The following is a 23833-nucleotide window of genomic DNA, read 5'->3' as shown; positions in this document are numbered from 1 at the left end:
ATGACTGGCCATAGCCTGGTGACACAGGTCAGTTGTAAGAACTAACCACCACCCCTGGAAGTCAGCTGGACAAACGCTCTTCCTGTACTCCTGCTGGAGACTTCTATTCTTATCCTTCTCTATCCATCCAAAATAATCGAAAAAAAGAGATGCTTTGGTACAAGCCTTTGCATTCACAGTTATCCTGCTGATGCTGAATATACTGTAGTGAATAGCGGGTGGGAAAGCGAGTGTGGTACAAGAATGACAGAACCACCACTTGTGTGGAGATGGTAAAGAATTATGCAAGAAGAGAAGTTTTTTTTCTGGCATGAACAATGGAGGCATTTTCTAAAATATGCAGTAGATTATCAGGGCTGGAAGCTCATCTATATCCTTGTCTGAGCTGACAGCAAGTAAAATAGTTACAACTTCCCCTTCTTACAAATTGGGTAGATCCACTCTTTAATTTTATGTGATTGTTTTATGGGAAGCAGAGTACAGGAAATAACTTTATTGTGATAAAGTGCTTGCTAATTATTGGCAGCTTTGCAAATGGAGCTTACTTGCTTATTCTGGCTGCAGAGCTGCTTTGCATCTGACCCCATAGGATTTGGAAGCCTATGCAAAAACAGGCACTATCTTACCTCCTTATAGAACATCCTGTATTACTTTTACATTAGGACCCGCTGTTACACTAATGGCAGTTACCAGTACAGATAAAAGGTATAAAATGCAAATCATTTCTCAGGGTTTTTTTGTTTGATTGTCTTCTTTCCAGGGAGCTTCTTTTCTAGTAACCATCATGAAGTCACTTATTTTTTTTAATCCAGGTTCCACCTGGATTCCCACTTAAGTCCTTGTTAAAACATTCTTCTGAGAAAGACATATAATGTAGGGACATGTAAGAATAATTTTCTGTCCATAAGAAAAGTAAATAAAGCCAGTAGGCAAACACATGGAACGCTATAGTGACATGAAAGATGTATCAACTGTAGATCAAATAAATCGCTACCAGATAGAGTGGGGAAAAAATATTTGCAGTCTTGCAAGACTAAAACAAACACACAAGCACAGTGGCCATCTTGCTTAAACACTTCTTCCTCAACTCAGCTGCATTTGAAAAAGAGAATTCACTGTGAAGTTTTTCTTATTATTATTGTTTTTGTCCATACAAATGATGGACTGAGCTAGTCTTCACAACTAGGAGATGTTTGGAGCTTTAAGGCTACCTCTGTCTGAATTATTGTCACAATAATTTTTTGCCTACTTAATACCCTGCTAAATTAGATTTTATTATCAGTTAAAAGATAACAGACACTTTATCAGCTTCTTGAGAGAAAAACAATACAAATATAAATATCGTATTTGGGCAAAAGTCTTCTGTTACCGTATTTTGTATTGTTTATCCCTTAAGAGCCAAATAGGAAAAAAAACCAAACCAAAACAGAAAACAACAACCAAAGAAGCCACAAGTATCAGAAACCACATACTATAACAAAGGAAGATGAAGACAGAGGCCAAGTTAATGTATGCAGGCTGCATACAACCACTCTTCACAGTGAATAATTGACATTAACATAAGAAAATTTGATTTCAAAGACAACTTAATCTGAGCTGAGAAGAAGAGATGGGTCGTCATGAAGCTTTTGCTAGATTTTCACTGTTCTGAAACAAATAAATAAAATAATAATAATAAAAAGTAAAAATGATTAACAAATTATTATTATCTGCACAGATGGTAGATTTTGCTAATATCATATTCAAATCATTTACTGCTCTGAACTCTACGAATGTTAATGCCTCAGCTAACTTAAGTCACAGAAGTTCCTAGTAACAAGAACAGATGAAGAGATGCTATAATATAGATGTTGTGAAGGCAGAACTGGAGAGGGTATGGACTCACAAGGCCATTAGCTTTCTATCCATTTCCAACATATGCCACTTATTTATAATGGCAACTGGAGTGGTGGAATGCAAGCCTAATTTTCAGCTCTGCATTCTCATATTTCCCAGAAAAATACGCCCTTGGGAAATATTTGTACTTCCATGCTTGCCTGCTTGCTCAAATACAGGAGTAATTAGGATCCATCTTAAGCCACATTGGAATGGCATATGACAACATTCAGAAAGCTTTATAAAAAACTCAGACTTTATCAAGTCTTGAGTTGCCCAGAAGCACCCATTGGGCCACACCATCAACAGAAAGGAAATGAAATGGTATACAGTGGGGATTCAGCACTGGCCTTAACACTGTGTCTTGTTATGAACCGTGCCTGGAGGCAAGTTCTGTCCCTGAGTGCTGCAGCCCCTCTGCACAGGTTGTAGAATATTTCTCTTGGCATTTCTTCCACGTGCTCTAAGAAGGGAATATTCTAGAAATTAAAGTATATTTTGAGTTTCCTGTCCCTGCTCACTCTCTTTTTCTAGCCTTTGTCTCTTTATGGATGAACTTAACCTAGTTATTTAATGATAGAAGCTTTTGCTTGCAGGCCTTAAATAATAATCATGATAATTATTTTTTATCATGCTTATTCATACATGCCTCCTGTCAATGTGCCCGAGGTGCTGCACAGATAAAACACAGTACAAACTAAACATAAGAAAATTAACAATCAAAGAAAATCCAATGAAATATTTAGAAAGCCAAGTGCAATATTAAAAACAGAAAGGCTGCTTTCAAGCAAGAAATTTCAGGGCAAAATCACTGCAAATAAAGAGACTCCTGTGAGCTTCTTGCTACCAGCATTATCAAATCCATTTAAATAGAGCAGATGAAACCTCTGTTCATTTCCTTCTAGCTGGCATCTTCAAAATACTTCCCCAAATTTTTTTTTTAAATATTTTGAGATTGCTTCTGTTTAGTATGCAATTCAGAACATCTAACTTTTTTGATTCCTATGGAGTTATTATAATATGGCCATTTCCAGACAACATCTTTAAAACAGCTGAAGTGACAATATGCCATGTAAGATATGAAATAAGTTACTCTGTTACACAGAGAGAGAGGGAACTGAGACAGAGAGAAGGCTCAGCTTGCAAAGATTAAACAAAGTCTGTGGTAGAAAATCACACTTTGTTTCCAAGTCTTCCAAGTGCCTGACTTATCACCCTGACTAAGCTGCTGTGGATCTTCAGCTGTCACCAAAAGAGGTGAAATTTGTGGGCTGAAACACAAAGAAGGAAACCCCAAATCATGAAATAAATGTGAACATAAAAGCAGGTGTATCTAAGAGAATCCATAGAGTGCACAAATATTAAGGATTGATCTGATAAAGTCTTCAACTCCTGAATTTGTAAATGGCCTACCCTTTATGTTCTAATTTTTCTTGCATGATTCTTACCTCTTATCACACAAGCTCTCCTAAAACCAGGTTAAAGAATATCTTTGCACTACTGAACAGCATGTAGTCTGCTTGTTAACAAGAAACGAAGCTGGAAGTTAAGTCACTGCTAATTAAACTCATAATTACAAATGGAAGGTCAGACTGCAGATCCAAGGGCTGCTTGATAATGTAATATGACAAAAGAAAGAACAAACTCATGTAATAGTCTAGCCCTCATTTGGCAGACTGATCCATTGAAAGACTCCTCAGCTGCACACAGGTCATATTGCAAATATTAGAATACACATAAATCACTTGGGTTTAAAATAAGACTTGAAAACAGAAATTATTAATTGCTCATTCACAAGTTAGAATGTAGGTTACAGCCCTGCAGTCCAATATCCAGAGTGGCTGCCACCAGCACATTCACATAAATGCTCTCTCCTTAGTATTGTGTATCTCCTCTGCCTGTTTGGGGTTGGGAAATCTGCTGAAGCACACACTGCTGTGCCTGCGAATCTCCACAAATGCAGAAAGCATAAAAGGTGACTGCTTTACTGCCTTGGTCCCCTTGTTGTGAGGTATGGAACAGACAAACAAAATAAAGAGAAGATGAGAAGAATGTGAATGGTCAGACAGTTGGCTTAGAAAAGGCTATTAGAAGAGCAAAGGGTAGCAGAAATACATTCACTTACTACTGGAGAATAGAGGGCAGCTTAAGAAGGCTTCCACTCTTTTCACTTATCCTTGATCTTTTAAGGAGCCAAGGATTTTAGTGAGAGTCTCAAACTCTGCATTCTGACTATTCCCCCTGACCTGTCACAGTGGAGTGAGCAACAGACAGCTAAGACACACAAGGGAGCAAGGCAGCATCGGCAGACATGCAAGAAAGGGAATCCTAGGCTCTCTCCCCTTTGAAGCCATGAAGCCCATGATGGTTTGGAAAACCCATGAAGAAGTTTTTGTTCTGTCCAAGCACATTTCTCACAAGTGTTCTGGGCACCTGGACAGTGCAGTCCAGTACTTCACTTTTCTGTGAACCACAGACAGATTCTGAAACTCACAGCACGGTGGGAAAGCCTTTGAGAATTACTAGTACCAATTTTTTTTTTTTTTTCCCAAAAATTGTTTCTTTCATCAGCAGGCTTTCATCTGACATGCTAATATTAAAAATCTACCTTCCAACAGTTCAACTTTGCTTCAGTGAACATCTTGCCAAGCCCTTTCTATTAAATGTCATCTATGATTTCCATGCCACGCTTGTTTTGTAGTAAAAATTGTGGAGTTAAATATCACTGGGTTGATTGACACCTAGCTATTCAATCAAACATACGCCTATTCTGCTAGGTGCAGACTGCACATGCAAAAATTGATACTTCTATTAGGTATTTTGCAGAGGGGTTGGGAAGAGAATCAGGCTTGTAATGAAAATTTTAACTATGTTTCAGCTTCTGCAGCACCAAAGTACTATTTTCTCCCCTGCTAGCAATTTAGCAGCAGCAATAATGAACACCAGAGAACTTTCTTAAGGAGGGAAAGATAACAGAACACTTACTGAGAGGACAGGGGGTTGGTTTCTTAACAATGGAAGTACACACAGATGAATTTGGTACTTCTCAGCTGCTGAGCAAATTTTCAACTATAACTCATTGTGCCTCTTTGGGTGGGAACAAATGGATCTCAAATAAGCATTCTTTTCTGGGTCCATGAAAGACCTAACACAGGCTAGCTCAGTGGCAAATTTAGAAACGTAAAAAATACTCAACATCATACCATGCTGAAGTTAGGTTGTGTTGAGAGACCAGAGAATAATGCATTCATGTAAGGTAATAACTTACTTTCATGAGAAATATGTTTGTTTTAAACCTGACACTACAACTATGAAAAATGTTTCTTCTGAAGATAGGTGACATGAAATATCTTCCCTTAAGTGGCTTAGTTTTGCCAACTAGTCATTAAACCTAAGAGTTTTCTGATAGCAGCCATTTAAGATTACCTGAGGAATGATTTGGGTGCATAAGCCAAAGCATCCACGATCAATTTAAACACTCCAGACAGTAAGAATAATCCACACTCTGGCTGAAACATCTATAGGAAACTCCTGCCCTTATGGTCAAGCAGCTGGAGCACAAGCAGTGAGCCTTATGGCAACTTAAATAACAAACTTTTCTGACTTGGCACATGAATGAATCTACTGGTGTTTGCAGATCACAGTATAGTGTTTCCTACTTTCTCTATCCTCTCCTTGTACAAGTAGATGTGATACTTCTGAACTTTGTACGTAGCAGCCACCACTGGGTATAGAAGGGCATATAACCATAATTCTTCAGTGGCTATCTATGAAATGTGAGGGCAGAATGGACTCTGAAAACCCAAGACAACACTGAGCACCTCACCTGCCCAAAACTCTTAATAATTTCAATAAGATGGGAAATCAAATCCTCTTATACATGTTGTAATAGATCAGCCTCAGACACCTCATCCAATGATCTCCATTTCAGCTCATAAATACGTTTGGTTGGTTCTTTTTTTTTTCTTGCAGATTCTCCACTGCATTTTATCCCACATTTTCCCTGCTCTGAAATTTGCTGAGTTTTGGCAGGTGCTCAGTAAACCTAACAGACAATTTCTTCTATCATGAAGGAAATAGAACTTACAGAAATCATTTGAAGGTCACTGTTCAAGTTTTTCAGAGAACTATTTCTGTTCTGGGTTACAAGAGAAATTTATTCATTGGGCTTAACCTTAGTCTTCCATCCTCCTAGGACGAGGTCTTGCAGCAAAGATACTCTGCAGTATTAGTTTTATTCTCTTTAGTTTCTCCTGTTATTTCCAGAAATTACATGCAGATCTTATTTCTTTTACTGTTTAAATCTACTAATTCTAAACAAAATAATAGAAAATTCATTTTAAAACAAAGCTTTTATGGTTTTGAGTTGTTCGTATTATTATCACAACATTATCTGTATACAAAGCATTATGGTTTTTGCACATTTGCAATGGCAAGTTAAATTGGAAATAACGTGAAACTCATGAGAAAAGTAGGGTTTTTTTTGTCCCCTGCAGGATAACGAGGCAAAAGCTTTTTTAAGAGCTATCCTCATTTGAGTGCTAACAGCACAACTTAGTGTTTAGGAGCTGTGCATAAAGATTCTACTCTCAGGTTGGCCACTGAAACCACAAATGAGATTGACATAGTAACCGTGTCAATCAGTAGCACCTAAAATCTTTGCATCAGCATATTCTAGGATAGCCTGCGTTGCAATGCCTGTCTTCTAGACACCCCTCCTCTCAATTGCTGTCAGATCAAACATGAGATACCAGGCTCTAATCCTGTCAGCAGTGAAAGAGGACAATAAATGGCCCTCTCAGTGCTCCATTGGCAATGTGAAGCTAAAAATTTTGTCCATGTTGAAAGAAAAAAAAGGAAATTTTGTTTAACTGTTAAATTTTTAAAGAAAAACAAACAAACAAACATAAAAAAAAGCCAACAAACAGTCAGCAGCTCTCAGGAGCTGCTCAGAGGCCTGAAAATATTCTCACAGGATATAGATTAGTAGGCAGATGGCGGAGGAAAGAAGTCAAAGGGCAAGATAAATTGGGTTTGTTACAGAAGCTGTAATTTATCATCATAACATTGCCAACACAAATACAGAGATTTATATATAAATTTAATATAACAACTGCTATATTACATCTATTATCCTCGAGTCAGATTTGGTTATCTTATCCTCTGTGCGAAGAAGCCTCTTCCGAAAATAATGCCACGAAACAGGATCATTTATATTTTAAAGTTCTCCTATATTATCTTATATGCAAATAATGGCATAAAGAACAATGTCTATCAAAGTATTAAGAATATAAAATTATATGCTGAAGGTGAAAAGTGAAATAACACATACTTCCCTAGAGGTAGTAGCTTCCTTCTGAAAAAAGAAGAAAAATAGATAGCTGAAGCATTAGGACCTCTAATTAAGAAAGATTCAAAGAAACATGAAAGACTTGCTTCTTGAAAAACATAGAATTAAAATGCCATTGTCCCCTCCATTCATCTAACAAAACTGCTTGGGGAATGTTGGAGTCAATGAAGAGCAGGGAGGGTAGAAGAGAGAAGCAGTCACAAATACGAGGACTATTATTTTATTAGAAAGCTATCTTCTTCTTGCAAGAATGACTGCTCAAATGGATAATACATTTCTGTGAAATCCAGGTTTCCAGCTTCATGTTAAGAAGAGGTTCTTACCTTATAGGATTATCCATCCTTGATACTGTGAGAAATGCTGCTAAGTTTGCTGTGTAGGATGAGCACACGATAAGGGTGAAGAGCCACCAGCTTCCCATCACAATGCGCATAGCCACAGAATTGACAGTAGATTCACCCCCTGAAAGCAAACAAGGAAAATAAAGGTGCATCAGGAGCTTCTACCCTGTATGTCCTACTGTGTTCAACTTCGTTGAAGTAACCCATCTGCATTTGTGCTTTCAGACCACCCTTTTTCTGTGAGCTAAGAGCTACTTCCACTAAGACAGACAGTCAACATCTTGCCCTGGATACTCTTCTATAAAATGGTATTTCAAAATGTTTCCCTCAGGCATTATTCAGGATCAAACCTAGAGAACATAAATAACATTCTACATAAGTAAAGTTTTATGCTGAAGTACTACTAATATGCAGAAATTAAATCATTAGAGTGTTCAGAACACCTTACTATTGGTTTTAAATGACAGAAAGATAAACTGTCTAACGAGTTCAAAAACACACAAATTTCTAAAATCAGATTTAAATAATTAGAAAAGCTGCCAGTTGCTGAGTGGTATTGTAATGTCACATCAAGCAGCTCTGCGGTTTATTTACCAAATAATCATTTTCACAAAGTGGAAAAGTCTGTTGGGATTCATTTTATCAGACCTTCTGAGAAATAGAGAAGTAGAACACACACCCTAAAGCTCAACTATTCTCCCATTATTTCGGCTAACAAAACATATTACCTCCTTATATAAAACTTCTCTTTCATCTTGAGAACATTCTGGTCAAGACTAACATGTCATGAAATGCTCTATCCAAGGCAGAACACTTCTGAAAATCTATCAGACTGAATACCTTGCTGAACAAAAGCGCCGTACACAACCCAGATGGCACTGTGCAGGGTGGAGGAGGCAGAGGGGCTTGACTGGGAGGCATTCTGCGCCCTGACTGCCTGGATCCGGTTCAAGACAAATATCAGGACACCAACTATAGGGATGGCAGCAGCAATACAAGCCCACACCGCAAAGTCAAAAGGAGCAAAGAGAGAGAAGATGTTGATTTTCTCTTCAGGCTTCTTGATCAAGATCCCCACTGAATAGTCCATGTACCGCTTGCTGAAGTCCACAACGCTCTCTCGTTCAGGTGTTATAGTGATGGCAGAAATCGCTAGATCTGCTCTCTGTGAGACAAAGGCAACAGGTCAGATCTCCTTCAGTAACCATGAATTCTGCTATACTCCTTTCAGGAGTTTTTCAAAAAACAAGCCGCTCCATGCACTTCTAAAACCTAACATTTTAAGACAACTTGCAATAAATCAGTTTCATCATTCAAATGTTAATTGCATTGGTTTAAAGCAGAAAAGTGAAATGTAAATTGCCAAAGCACTGCAGAACAAGAAGTGTCTGGAATGTGTGCCTTTTATTTAACCTTTACGTCTCACTCATTTTCAAAACAATGTCTAAAACTTGAAACCATATTAACTCAGTGCACTGCAAGAAGTAAAAATGAAAGATCATCCACACAGACCTCACAGTTGTATCAATGCTCTTTTTACTCTATTATCACCACAAGATTACTTTAAAATATTCCTTACTCCTCCATACAAAATTTATTTAGCTTGTGCACTTGGTAGCAAGTTGTGAAGAGCTACAGTTTATTGTTATCCCCGCAGTCTTGGCAACTTCCCGTATTCAAGAAGGGATTTCATATGACATCTCGGGGTGGAGGTACTGTTGTTTTTTACAATGAATAAAGTGCTTGCAAAAATTAATAACTGTAAGAATGTGCAAAAGCAAATCAGCTCCTGCTCTGAGCTCAATATTTAAAATGAGCAGGATTTATATACAGAAGAACCTTTAAGATTATGCAAATTCAATGAAAGAGAAGTGTTTAATAAATAAGATCCCCAAAGCTTTTAAGAGCTGCTATTAGATTTTGCCTATTTTTTCATCTCAAAACAGTTCTCTACAAAAAAAAAAAAAAAAAAAAAAAAAAAAAAAAAACCAACATACTTTCTGTTTCCTATCTCTGTGCTTTGTTAGGAAAGTAGAGTAAATATTAGGTTAAGGAATTCTCCTTTTGAGCTGGTGGAAAAGCTAGTAGCAGAAATACCACTATAAATACTGTTACCTCAAAGTACGCAATTTCTGAAGAATTTTCACAGGATTTCTTACTAGACTGAAAGTCAAATACCTTACATCAATGCAAAATAAGTCGAAAATCCTTTACTTTTCCTAGCTGCCACCAAGATTATTCCATTATCATACACACATTTGATAGTGCTTTAATTGCTTCTATTTCTTCCTAAACATCTACTTACCAGACACTGAGACGCCTACTTACTAGATAACGAGAAAGCCTTTATTCCCAGTAACAACTCTACTGCAGAAGAGTAATCTTTTCTACAAAGGGCAGTAGCACAGAATATTAACTCCTTTGATTCTTTTTCTTGATTAGCATTTGTCATGTGTCAGACGGTGAGAATGCAAACAAAATACATTCTAATTTGACTCTCCTGGACTTTTCCCACTTACTTAATGAAGTTTAATTCATTTATTCTTGATTTGTAAGACTTGAATTAAGTAAGAAAATATTTTCCCCTTTATTTTAAATAAATGAATAATCTCAAACTCAGTTTAGAATTCTAGTCCTTAAAAAAAATTATTTAGAGCATATATTATTTGGGATACTTCTCCTGCTTTGGAGTCAAACAGTTGATCATTATGAAACACACTGCCATAAAGTGACACAAAGAAAGTCATACTTTGAAGCAATGTAGCAAATACATAATGACAAAAAAAAAAAAAAAAAAAATCATTGATCATTGATCATTGAGTCCAACCCCCCTGCCAAAGCAGGTTCCCTACAGCAGGTCGCACAGGTCGGCATCCAGGCAGGTCTTGAACATCTCCAGAGAAGGGGACTCCACAACCTCCCTGGGCAGCCTGTTCCAGTACTCCATGGATATTCATGTGTTAAAAAGACGTACTTTCTGTACTTATTCATTCACACACACAGAAAATCGCTTCATTTTTATACTGGCATCTATATAAACAGACTTACATTTATATAATGTATATAATGTATATAGTATAATAGTTGGGGGTAAATAGAACAACAGACTTGATAGTTACTATAGTTTTAAAATACATAGTTTAGACCACAGTCAAAACACCCAAAACTCAGAAGTGTTCTGTACTAGCTCTTTGATCCCAATTCCACCTCCTGTAATTTGCAACGGAGAAAGGGGAGAATTTCAGCAATCCCTTTCCAGAGTCTTGACATCCTACTCTGCAGAGTTGTTGTTTTTTTTCTATTTTTCCCCCAAATATAGCTTCTTCTCTACGTACCTTGTTAATAAGTTCACCAATCATGCCATTCCAGGAGCCGTTCTGAAGCTGGTGTCCATATTTCCCATCAGGAGCTTGATATATCTCATATTTGAAGCCCAGATTCTTGGCCAGCGCATCCAGGACATCAATGGAAAATCCTTTGTAACGTTTTGGTTGCCCAAGTATGTTCTCTGCCACCATCACAAAAGGTTCTTCCTGAGAACAAAACACTGTCTCAGCTGATACTTGAAACAATTTTTTCAGTTTATGTTTTTATCAAAATCGTTTTATTCTGAGTTAATTCTGGACAACTTAGCACAGATTTCAGAACATCCTGAGGCAAAATCTGTAGGCTGGGTGGGACACTCACAGGCATCCCTGCCAGACACCATTGCTTCAGGAGCTGTCCCATCCATGGTCCTCGATTTTACACAGTTCATGAGAAGAGGCAGAGACCCCAGAGGATCTTAACTTCATTCCTGGCATCTGCAGGATGAATTGCTCTCTGGAATACCTGTCTCTTCACTGGCTAATGTTTCAACTAACTGCCTAGAAAACAGGTATTAAGCATATGAGTCTTAGGAACATTACAGCTCTCCAACTCAGATCATATCAGATTTAGAGAGTAATCTTTGATAGACAATGAGTAATCTTTTATCCAGGAGACAGTGAAGCAGATGCTAAAATTGTTGGTTTTTTAAATATTTAAAATTTTGAAATAGGAAGATCTTTCAGAGGTGCTGTTTGCTGGCATATTTTATATTGAAGTATATTTTGAGACCAAGGAATGCAGCAGTTTTTTGTACACTTTCTGTCAGAAATGGGAACCTGCTCTCCTGAGAGGCAATGCTGAGGCTGTTGGCTGTATATCCTCTGCAGTTGTCTGCATTTGTGGTGTGGTATTGACAACCTCCTCTGCATGTTATACCATAACCTTGCCTATCAACTCACTGTGGAAAGAAAGCTGGAGCGATTTCTTTAATGATCTTGCACATTACTTCCTATCTGTACCATGATTAAAAAGAAGAAAAACAAAATCACAAAGACGCCACATTCTTCAATCTGGGAACTACAATATTTTAGACAGGAATGCATTCTTGTCTTAATTTGTCCATAATTTAGCATTCAACTAATAGGAGCTCTGCTATCACTCGGTATCAGTATACCACTCAGCATACTACTCTTTTCAAAGACATAGTTTATCAACAAGAAGTTATGAATTTGATGGAAGAAACACTCAAATTTTATAGCCTGCAGTGCACAAAAGCCAAGATCAGATTATTGTAATTGGCCCACCTGATCTTAAAAATCCATGAAATGCTGGAAACTGCATATCTGAAGTGAAGCCCTGAGTACTCAGGTCTTGTGGGAGTTCCGTGTGCAGTATGAACTTGAATGCAGAAAAACAGCATAAGCAAACAAGCCAATACTGTACATCTCTGACACTGCATAGATTCACATAAAATAACATAAAGCCATCATCTATGCTCCTTGCTTATGTAACTGATCATCCAAAAATACAAAATTGAAAATGATAGGGAAAAATACTGAAGGAATTGCCCAGAATACTCAGTCACAACCTTTTTATTTTGAGCATTTTGTTTCCTGAACTCAAATAGGATCATACCAAGACAGTCACCACTTTGAGTGTCAGTCCTTGTAAATCACTTCCCAGACGTCGTTCTTGCAGGCTACCATTCAGTCCTTTTTCAGAGTCCCACGTTGCCAACTAGAAGAAGAAAGTGCAGTGAGTCTGAAACATTGGTAGGCAGAAATCCTTCAGCACTTACATAAACATTTAACAGCTGCTTGATTGAATCCAGAACTAACATACAGGATAAGAGAAGTGAGTTTTTTAAGTGCAGAATCAGAATCGGTGAGATTTAGAGAACAGAAACTAATCCTTTGCGTGAATGTATTTTCATTAATGTCTGTAATAAAACTGCTTTATTATCTGCAGTACTTGTCATATTACTTCATCTAGATTACTGATACGACTTTTCCCGCCACAGTAAGTTTATATTGCCTGACAGTCCTTAGGATTATCTCTACAGTCTCACTATCCCATACTCCTCTCTCACATCAGATCCTCCCCTGCTTTTTAAATCATTTTCTAGAGTTCATCAAAGACCAACCTCTTTTTCTGCTGCATGACATTCTTGCTCACTGGTGGTTATAAAATCTTGACACGGATTCTGTGGAGGCAAAATGCCTTCTATTTTGGGTTGTCTTCAAATTCTATATTGAGTTCTATTTTCTCTCTTCTTGCCCTACTTCTACCTCATCAGTAAAACAATGACAGCCTCTCAAGTTCTCAAGCTCCCGTCATCAAATGTTTGATAACCTCTGTAAGTACTATGTGCATTTGCTATATGCAAGACATGTATTTTCATGATACCTCCATAGAACATTACACGTAAATATTTTATTTTTCAATTAAATTTAGCACCTTAAAATCAATTTTAGTGCTTTTTCTGGAAAGAGGTTCAACAGAACAGTCAATCTTAAGTGACCCTTGCATTATTCAACTGAATACACTCTTCAGTGGCAGCAGAAATCAGACACTCCTTTTAACTCAAAAAAGAATCCATGGTACTCTTAAATCCAGCTGTACTCTTAAACACCAATACTATGTTCACATAGGAGGCAGTGCTGTTAGCTGAAGGCATGCCCTGTAGATATTTAACTTAGTCCAAGATATGTGAAATGTGCCTTCTTCCTGCCAGAAGCTAATTTTCATGTAGCAAGTCAAAATCTACTTGGAAAGAACTTATTTTGCTGAAATTGCCTATGGCTAGATGTCCTACACGATTTATTTCTATGACTTCAGTCATATCCTAAAGCCTCAAAAGTCAAACCAACAAATGCACTGTGATAGGAGAGATCTGTATAGTTTTCTTTTTGTTTTGTTGCACTGAAGTGATAAACAGGGAACTAGAAAAGAACAGGACAATCAGTGGTGACTCAGCTGTCATGTCTACCACAGAGGTATATTTATTATAATTTATTATACAATTACTCTATAGTCTCTAAATCTTCCAGTTGAGACACAGGTAAGAAAAGAACTAAAGTTATACCTCCTTTTACCCAGCTGACTTGAGGGATAGAAGAGGAGAATAAATGACTAATAATAAACTTCCTAATGACACGGCCTGAAAGCTGAGGTATCTCAGATTGAAACCTCTCTCTGTGATGTAAGTTTGGAGTTATAATGAATACTCCGCAATATGGGTAGATACTTATAGGCATTGTATATCTTAAATTCAAATTCAGATGCTTGCTCTGAAATATGACCTCACATGTTCCTTAGCTTTTTCTATTGCTACACAAAATTAACCAATTTGCCAGTTGCAAAGAATCAGTATGGTTCAACAAATACCAATCTAAGTGCATGTGGTAAACATATTCTCTCAAATCATTAAAGAATGTTGAACTATCTAAGCTTTCTTGGACTGTTCTATACAATAATGGTGAAGATACAGAGAAAGTTTCAGCAAAAATGGCTTACACAATCTATAGACAATCACTGCTTATTCAAGAATGGAAAATAAAATAAATTGATTACTTCAGCACAGGTGGACTGACATCAATTTCTTCTGTTGCTCCTTTCCCCTTCATAAACCATATTTGACTTTGTATTAGGCAAACTATTTGAATACCCTATATTTTGCATTTTGTATTAAAAATAAGAATTCTTAAAAGGAAATGGAAACACACTATTGCAAGACTCTAAGTCTTTTTCTTTCATTCGAAACCGAAGTTTTCTCTTTTTATGCAGTAGAGATAGGTGCAAGGAAGAGAAGCATATTTCACAGTGTATCAGCACAGAACTCCATGGTGTTCTGTACAGAAAAACAATTTTTTCATTCTCTAAAAGGCAAATGATGCAGATAAATTTGATAGATGGAACATGAGGAAATCCTTTTCCATTAGGGATTTTTCCCCTAAATATCTTTGTGCTTCAGAACATTTCACTTACTTAGAAGTGTGCCAATTTGTGCTTCCACTTACTGCGGACAGAATTTTATTTATGGCACCGATGCATTTACAGATATGTATACCAATTTGTGACAGCTGACCTATCAAGATCAGTGCCTGAGAAACTAATTTCCAGCACTGTTAAACATGATGAGTACTGCCATTATTTGTTAAGACCATTGGAGTTTCACTCTTAGTAGAAATATGCACCACGTTCCTACCAGGACCTGGAACCAAAGGTCACAGAACATCAGCTGGTAGGAGTTGCACAACTTTAAGATCTGATTATCACAAACTACTTGCAAAGTCAGCACTTCCAGGATGTAATTCAAAAATTAGTGGTGTCTGGAAAGTATATTTAATAGCCCTCTGAGTGTTCTGGTTTTGTTTTGTTCTTTGACTCTCAAGTTACTGGGTTTTAGGAGTTTAGGATTTGAAAGCAACTACTTCAATAAAGCTTTTCAATTTAAACCTATCTAACTTCTCTTTCTGAAAGAGCCATATTGCTCTTACAACTGCAATCTTACAGTTCTAACCATACATCAGAAGGTCAATCACCCTCTAAAGACAAACCAGAAGAAATAAAGGTGAATTTCAGTCAAAAGTGTAATTTCTTGGAAAATTCCGACTCAAGACAAGATTCTGATCTTTATCAATATTTACTGCGTTTTCAACAAAAACAAATAGAGAAATTGCAAATTTTAACATTATGTTCAAGCCTCCAAAACCATAACCAAAACCATATATAGGTCCAAACACGCTTCCTCAACACCAAAGTGAAATAACTGCATGGCCAGAAAACCTGGGAATGTAAAATGATAAAGGATGTCATTCATGTGTCTCATGAACCTGGGGGATTTTTTCATGAAAAGTACTGACACCTGTCAGGGCCTTCAAAGAAGACCTGACATAAATATAATTTCAGGTATCCTGAGTTTCCACTGATAAATTATAAGCCAATTTCTACAACAGAGTTTCATGACACTGTTAATGATGCAGCACCTGGCTCCCCAACGCTTACTTGAGCTTAGTTCCCCAGGGGAAATCATACTGAGATGGCATGGTAAACTTACACCAGACAATATCAGAAACAACTGCACAGAAGCGTGAAGACCCTCATCAGCATAATGAGGCAGACAATCCATTTGCTCAAATAAAGCAAAGTTGCATGCATTTAACACAGATTTGCAAGATTTACTACCTCCTTTGATCGTAATCAATTAGATTGAGAGCCTGTGTGCTTCCTCATTTAGGAGATGAAACTGATGAAAAACTATACGATTTGTCACACAGGTAGGTGTTTGTCTGAAAAATGTGTATTTTCATGCTTCTCTACTACACCATAATTACATACTCCTTGAAAAGTAACTTGAATTTAGTTTTCCTAACTCTGCTGTGAGTGCTCAAACCACTGGACTATGGGAAATTTGTCTAATGCCCAAATAAGTGGAGATGTAATTTATCCTAAACTGGTAGGAAATATAGCTGAAAACTTGCATTAGCATAAAAAGTGAATATTTAATGTTTATCTCACAATAGCACATAAGACCATTTACATTGTATAAGTTTATGATGCAGTAGTTGCTGTTTATAAATGCATAAATACTGCATGTCACTGCTAGCTACCTCCATTTTAAGTATGACATCCTAGACGCTTCCTCTACTTTTCAAGGAAAATGTGACTCCCAAAAGAAGTATAAAACAATTCTTTTTAGCACATTTACAGTAGTGTTTGAAAGGGCATCAAACTAGAGCCTGCCTCTTTTACCTTCACAAAAAACTGAAAACTTCTGTCTGGTGACTTTGGAGCTAAGGGTACACCATCCAAACAAATTAGACTTGGGAATCCCTGCCTTGAAACCTCAAGAACTTCTAACAGAGAGAAATGGAAGAGAGAGAACAAGGCAGTCCGTTCTCATGCCCTGAGATAGTGACGCCTTTATCAACCCAAAATATACTGTCTATATGAAAGCCATTCTGGCTATGAAATTAAATAAATTAATTATTGCCACTCAAAACATGACAATGCTTTTAGATTAATGTTGAACTGAAATGGATTTCAAGTCACTGGCAACATTTTCTTAAACTTCAACATAATTTAAATCAAATATGTTGTCCTTGTACTACATTCATATATTTGGCACATTGGAACTTCTGACTAAGAATTTACAAAAATATATTTAATGTTATAAAAGCAGACTTCAAATAGAGACAACGATTGAAATAAAAAAATACCAAATCAATACAAACAATTAAAGTTTACAGGCAAATAAAATAAGGCAGTGGCCTAATAAGTTAACTGAATAAATTGGACACTCCTATGCTGCAATTCTACTGGAAAAAAAAGAACTCATTTTAAAAAGTAAGTAGAACAAATATTTACATTTTATCCAAGGAGTTTTTTAAAATGCACTGTATCTGTAATCTAGAGATTTGCTGTCATTCAGTATCATTCACAGCAAGATATTAATAGGATTTATACAACAAACTTTCTAAGGAACAGACAGGACTTCCTGGAACATCTTTTCCTTCTCCATGACTGGAGTAGCCTTGCAAAAATTTTTCATGTAAAATACGGAATCATAACTAAGAAAAATTAAACATCTTTTTGAACTGTGTATTTGTATGATCTGTAATTACATAAAGTAGGATTAGGAAAATATAAAAGTATTGACACTCATACTTACAAGAAAATCTGATACAACACTTTTCTATAACGGCTACATATTATAAAGAATATTCAAAAATCTCTATTCTGAAGCACAAGCATTATTAACTATAAGAATCTGGACAAGAACAGCAATCAAACTGATTCAAGGAAGTATTCTGTGTTCTAGCATAACCCTAACTTCTTTGAAGTGTAATAACTGCAAGTCACCAAGGTGTAGATACTTATTCTATTCTATTTTTGATATTCTGCATTTGTTTATACTAAAGACACAGCCTGCTTCTAAACATATTGTGAAATTGTTAGAATGCATGTACATTAGATAAGAAAATAATCAGTTTGTGACAAATTCTGTAATCACACAAAATGTCTTATTGTGAAGACTGGAAGTAGTAGATTTGGTCATCGAGGTATCATTGCACATTAGAAACCGTAAGTATCTAAACTGAGAAACAAGGAAATTAAACAACTCTCTGAAATTGTATGTACTACTACAAGATTTAATTATTTACTTTTTTTAAGATATAGATAATATGTACTTCAAAATGTTGATGCATGTTAGGGCTCTTGAAAAATTACTTCATTTGCTGACATTTCCAAAGATCCAATAGACATTTCTGTATTTCTGGAAAACTAATATCTAAGCCAAATATTTGAGTTTAATTCTAAGATAATATCCATAATCAAAAACTTGCATCACAGGTCTACAAGGATATATTGACTGAAAGCACTTGGGATATGCTGAGAATATCTGCACACTCACAGCCACAGAGCCATGGAGAATTCCAAAACATACCAAAATTATGAAGCAGAGGATTGTGAACCAAGACTTAAGCAATACAGAAAATCTCAGTCTTTTGGATGAAAATTTTATCACACCCTTTTTAATGCTCAGAACAATCAATTTGTCATTGTAGGGCCACAGAAGGATTGTAGCTGCATAGAAGTTCAGAGCATGGCAGGGAGATCACGGAAAGCTACTTTCTCTCATTCCCAATACTTCAGCAAACAGGACCATCCTGAGACAGTAAGTCCTTTAAAGAAAAAAATAGAGGATTAGCAAAGGGCTGACCATCCCACTGAAGGACCCTGGCTTTCTCCGTGGAACTCTGAAGCACACTGATGTGCGTTGCTGCTTTAATAGGCCTTTAAGAATCCAAGGTCTTCGGGAAGAACACAGCTTATTCTAGTTTCAGTGTTTTGTACGTGTAGTGTGCTATATAAATTAAAATAAAACATCTCTAGAGAATAATAGGAAGATGAGCATTAGGCAGTAATATCTTATGATGAACACAGCATTCTGGAAAAATTTGTTTGCTTTTTTGAAAGCAAAAATAATAGGTAACAGAAATGAAAATGTGACAAACTTGTAAGTGGATTTCAGTTCTGTTTCATATAGAGTCTTGCGAAAACTCAGCTAAGAAAATTGTAATTCATTCCCTGAAATAAGAACAGTATCACATGATTTATAAATTAGCTTCTAAGTAGCAACAAAGAACGATATATGAAGATGATTAGAAATGTTTTGAGGTAGCTTAGCGTAAGTCGGTATTAATAATTTGTTTATCTTATATCTTTATTAATGATCTGGAACAAGAAATAGCAAACTACTAAAACCAAATTTTCTAAAATGCAAATAGTATCTCAAAACTGGAAAACACCATAAATATGTCAGACTAGAAGAGAAAGTAAAAATAAATGGGAGCAGAACAAATCTAGAAACAAAACAGCGCTATCCATTTTGCTTTGACTTGAAGTAAACATTATTTAAAAAGAAAGAAATGTGAAGCAGAGATTCATCTATTGAAAAAGTGGCAATTGATGTTAAAAAATTCTGCAGGGTGAAAGTGAGCTGCAAATGGATGACAAGCTTGTAGTACAGCACAGTGGCAAAAGTGTGATTTGGGACTCCACGCGTCTCCTGGCATATGCTGCACAGAGAGCAGTCACAACATAGCTGAGAGAAACATGCAATCTTAATAGTGCATTGAGCATCTGTCCAAACAGAATTTAGGCATGCTGGAAGAAAATCAAGGGAGAAGGGGACAACTACTGGGGTGGACGATCAGCATAAGAAGCATAAAAGAAGCAACTGCGAATATCTAAGCTAATGATGACTAGTTGGAAAAATTAGAAGCAACACTGCATATAAGACAACAGAACTACTGCTATTGAGTTCAAATAAACCACAGAAGCTCTTTCATGTGAAATCCGATCCAGTTCCTGGAATCACTCTTTCATTCTTGATGTAGACTGCAAAAAGAGAAACAGGCAAAAAAACACCCACACACACCCACAGAAAGCTCTGCCCTTTCAACAAAATAATTTTTCATGGGAAGCCTTTGGTGTATCATGGATATGAGTAAGCGCATATACGAAAAAAATCAAAGAGCAGCCTGACAGCCTGGTGTTTGCTGAATTCACCAGAGACATCTGAATCAAGTCCACATTTCATAGAATTCTGAACCTGAATTCTGAGAATTCAGATCCCAGCCAACAGTTATGAGGATATACTTAAGTGTAGAGCCAGTTGATTTGTGTCCAATAGTACAAGATTTAGCCTGGGATCACATCAATTTATCAGCACTCAGGTGAGTGGATTGATCACCATCTTAAATACTAGCATGGCCAGATCTTTATTATTCACAAAGGCATTCGTTCATGCTTTTTGAGGAGTGGTGTAATCCCAAATTTTTGAAAGTCTCAAATATTTTCATACCCAATAAAAAAATCATTCACTGCTACTGAAACGATCAAGCAGATAGGGAGCAATTATGCAAAAAAGTGCATAGGAGCTATTTGAGGCCCCAGCCTTACAATTACTTACAGATGTACTTTAGCTTAGCAAATGTACATAATACCACAGAAGCCTGAGAGTTTCTCTTATATGAAGTAAATTGAGCATAGACTAGAACAGAAAACAAAGAAAGCTCAAGAACACTGAAGGAGGGATTTGAATAGGAAAGAGCAATTGACTTGAACTGACACATGTAAGGAAACAGACATACGAGTGCTTCTGAGAAGCACTGCAAGACAAACAGCAAATGTCTGGGAGTAAGATGCCACATGAAGGCTGCCCTTGCAGCAGCATAATGCCTTTCAAAACACGTAAGGGAACAGGTTCACAATTAAGAGAGAAGAGATGCGTTAACTGAATCACCACCTACATGGATTGTCCCATGGCTTCCTTATTTAAGATTTAAGAGAACACAAATCTCCAATTGTGTGAACAAAATACACTCCAGTAAGAAGCTGCATAATAACAAGCTGACAATTCTAAAGTAATTCAAAGGGCTTAAACCAAATGAGAAGAAAATTACATTAAAAACACAAATTAGAATCAGAAACACATTTTTTTCACATGCAATATCAAATACAGCATTAAATCACTATTAACCAGAGAGCAGTTAGAGTCTAGAATAAGGAGTCTATGTCATTTACAGTAAGTGATGCTTAAGAGATATGGAAAACCAAGAGGGAAAGACTACAACACCTAACCTAGAACTGGGAAGGTATTTTAGGAACACCAAAGACTACACAGGCAGAGGCTTTGGTAGAGGCATTTCAGCATTAATATTCTTAATTCTCTAGAAGCTTGAGTGAAAGTATTTATTCAGCTCTTGCTCTACAAATTCAGCTATGCATTGCAATCAACAACTTTGACCTTACCTGGCATAATTCAGCAGTACCTTGTTGCACTATTTTTATGGTTCTTCATACCAGAGAATATAAAATATTCGGAAGTGAAAGGCAGTGGTTCCCTTTATATTTTTATGAGCCATAGCTCAGTTTAGTTTAATGAAATGGCCACGTTATTAAAAGCCAACTACTTTATACCTAACAGAGCTCTATTACATAAATGAAGATTAAGCTCATAATGCCATACGCTACTGATATTAAGGAAACTAAGATGTAAACGTATTTGTGTATACAGTAGCTATTTGCAGAACAGTGACTGAGGAGTTTCATGCAGAATTGAAGTAGTAGTTGTCTGTAAATCTACAGCTTTTATTGACCCAGTAAAAGACTTCTCACAATCCCTTGGAATGGTTCAGAATCACATACTTTATATTTTATATTCCCTGTACATCAAATTTAATGTTATGGTAAAAGATAAATTATTAATATTATTTTTCTGCCAAAATCAGATCTTGCTCCATTAATAGGCAGAATGAGACATTGTTGAGCCAGGAAGTCACTGAAAGAGCAATGATACCAATTCAGCATTGGTCCTCTTCCCATGTTCTGACAGCTAGTGAGCATATTTGATCATTTATGTAACACAGAGAAACATCTACATTCTTCTGCACCAAATCTGAACAGAATGGTACAGGACAGCAGACCTGCAGGAAGTGGAAAAAAGGAGCTGACAGACAATGAGAAGATAAATCTAACTTCATGGTTTGCATTATATAGAACTATAAATAAACTATCTTCAACTCTGGTAGAGGGAATTGCTTCAATTAATAGTAGTATTTGAAGGAACAGTGACAACATGGTGATGATAGTAAATAGAAGAAATGAGTAGGGGGAAACTGCAGCAACACAGGTATTGGAAAAGACGTAGCATTAAATGAAGCAATCATAACAGTGATGATAACAATAAGAATATTATTCTTTGATAGCACCTGTCCAGAGTGCCAGCAAGTACCACTCTGTCCCCAAATGTCTGCATTTCATTTCCCATGCACAAAATCAAAATGCAGGGAAAGATATGTTGAAAATGAACAGGAACTATTTTCTTCTAGGATCCTACTGCTTTTCTCCTGCAAAGCATGCAGATAACCTCCACCCTTGTTCATCTGCACTCTCCCTGCTCCTCTGGGTTTCTGGGTATAACTACTCAATAACATAGCGATATTGTTGTTGAATCAGATGGTAGCACTGTTATAGCACAAGATGTGTGTAGCATCACAATTTTTTTAAGGGTTTAATAAACTAATTGTGAGTGCCTAAGATACTGCTGAATCAGGCGCTTCCCAGAGGCACTGCTAATTACCAATTGATATCAACAACCATGCCTCTAAAATTAACGTTGGTAAGTAATCATAAAAGTTAGACTAATAAACATATAAAGGCCACAACAGATGTTAAAAGTGACTTGCTTAACAGCAGGATCATCTTGCCACTGGCTTGACTATTTGAAAGACAAACCAATCACCTCATCTTCCTCTTGCAGTTTAAAAAACAAACAAAACTGCTGTCAAATGAGAGACAGTGAGTGCTGGAGTCCAAGGATACTCTAAACACTGTTGTCAAATGTTAAATGCTGAAAGAAATGTCAGGGTGTTTGAGAGTAGCTGGTTTTGGACAAACCAGAACCAATTCCTTACGCTATTACTAATTACTTGTGGACTCTTTTCAAAGCCTCCAAATGATTTTTGGTTGGAGGTTACCAGCTTTTGAGAGCAGAACTACCCTCATCTATGCAACAGTGACCACAGTAGACTGTTTCATAAACAAACAAAAAAAATACACTGCAAATTTGGATGTAACAGAACAATTTATGTTGATTTATATATGTTCTCCTGTTCTCTGCAGTGTAATATCCAGCCTTAGTGATTCACTGAAATTTTTACTGGCCAGGGAGAGCAAGAGATGATGCATTTGCTGGAAAACCATCAGAGCTTGATATCATTTGCAGTTGTTCTACATGTGAGCTCCACATTTATGCACTTAATTGATACACTACAGTTGGGAATGTCAAAATATCTGCTGTTTTTGCAGTTCATTGTTGGGTTTTTGGATATTATCTGAGTAGAGTGCTTTTGAATTTGACTACCCCTTTAAAGGACACCTAGATTTGGGCAGTTTGAACAGTCAAACTTTTCATAGCCTTTTGTCAAATGATAAAGAGATCATGGTATGATTCTACCAGCTACAGAAGCTTGGCCATCATGAATTCACTTTCTGATTCTGGTTGATGGTTCTGAGTCATCTCAGGATGAAAGAAAATTTCAGCCAATTTTTTATATGACCTGGTGAGCTGGCTTGTCAACTGTGTATTAAAAAATGCTCCTTTCTTTAACTCCAAGTGCCTTTCAAAAGCTCTACAACTTCAGGAATATTTTTTCTTGAAAGATTATTTTTAACAAAAATTTTCAATTAAAAAGTTTGAGATTCACCAACATTTTCCATTAAATTTGTATACATTTCTTATATCATTTTACTACCTATGTTATTATCTAACCACACAATGAAATTTTGGTGGCAGCTCTGAGATCATAAGGGACAGTGTTCTAGAAGAAATTTATCCTATTCATATTTTCATTTAAAAGGCGTGGATTTATAAACATAATTTACA

At 36.5% G+C, this 23833-nt stretch overlaps 1 protein-coding gene across 2 annotated transcripts in view; it reads right to left on the bottom strand.

The window, feature by feature from the left end:
• GRID1 (glutamate ionotropic receptor delta type subunit 1) overlaps window positions 1-23833 on the bottom strand; it is a 513133-nt gene that overhangs the window by 38621 nt on the left and 450679 nt on the right. For both annotated transcript variants that reach the window (XM_042863189.1, XM_042863188.1), the window contains exons 9-12: window positions 12511-12612; window positions 10902-11099; window positions 8407-8731; window positions 7549-7687 (exon numbers count right to left, since the gene is read on the bottom strand). In XM_042863189.1, coding sequence (XP_042719123.1) covers window positions 7549-7687; window positions 8407-8731; window positions 10902-11099; window positions 12511-12612 — 764 coding nt within the window. The remainder of the gene's footprint in view (window positions 1-7548; window positions 7688-8406; window positions 8732-10901; window positions 11100-12510; window positions 12613-23833) is intronic.

The sequence above is a fragment of the Lagopus leucura genome, unplaced genomic scaffold (assembly GCF_019238085.1).
Source record: "Lagopus leucura isolate 7727_CA_CO unplaced genomic scaffold, USGS_WTPT01 Super-Scaffold_739, whole genome shotgun sequence".
NCBI lineage: Eukaryota > Metazoa > Chordata > Aves > Galliformes > Phasianidae > Lagopus > Lagopus leucura.
Note: the sequence above shows the minus strand (reverse complement) of the source record. Positions and strands in the feature narration are given on the sequence as shown.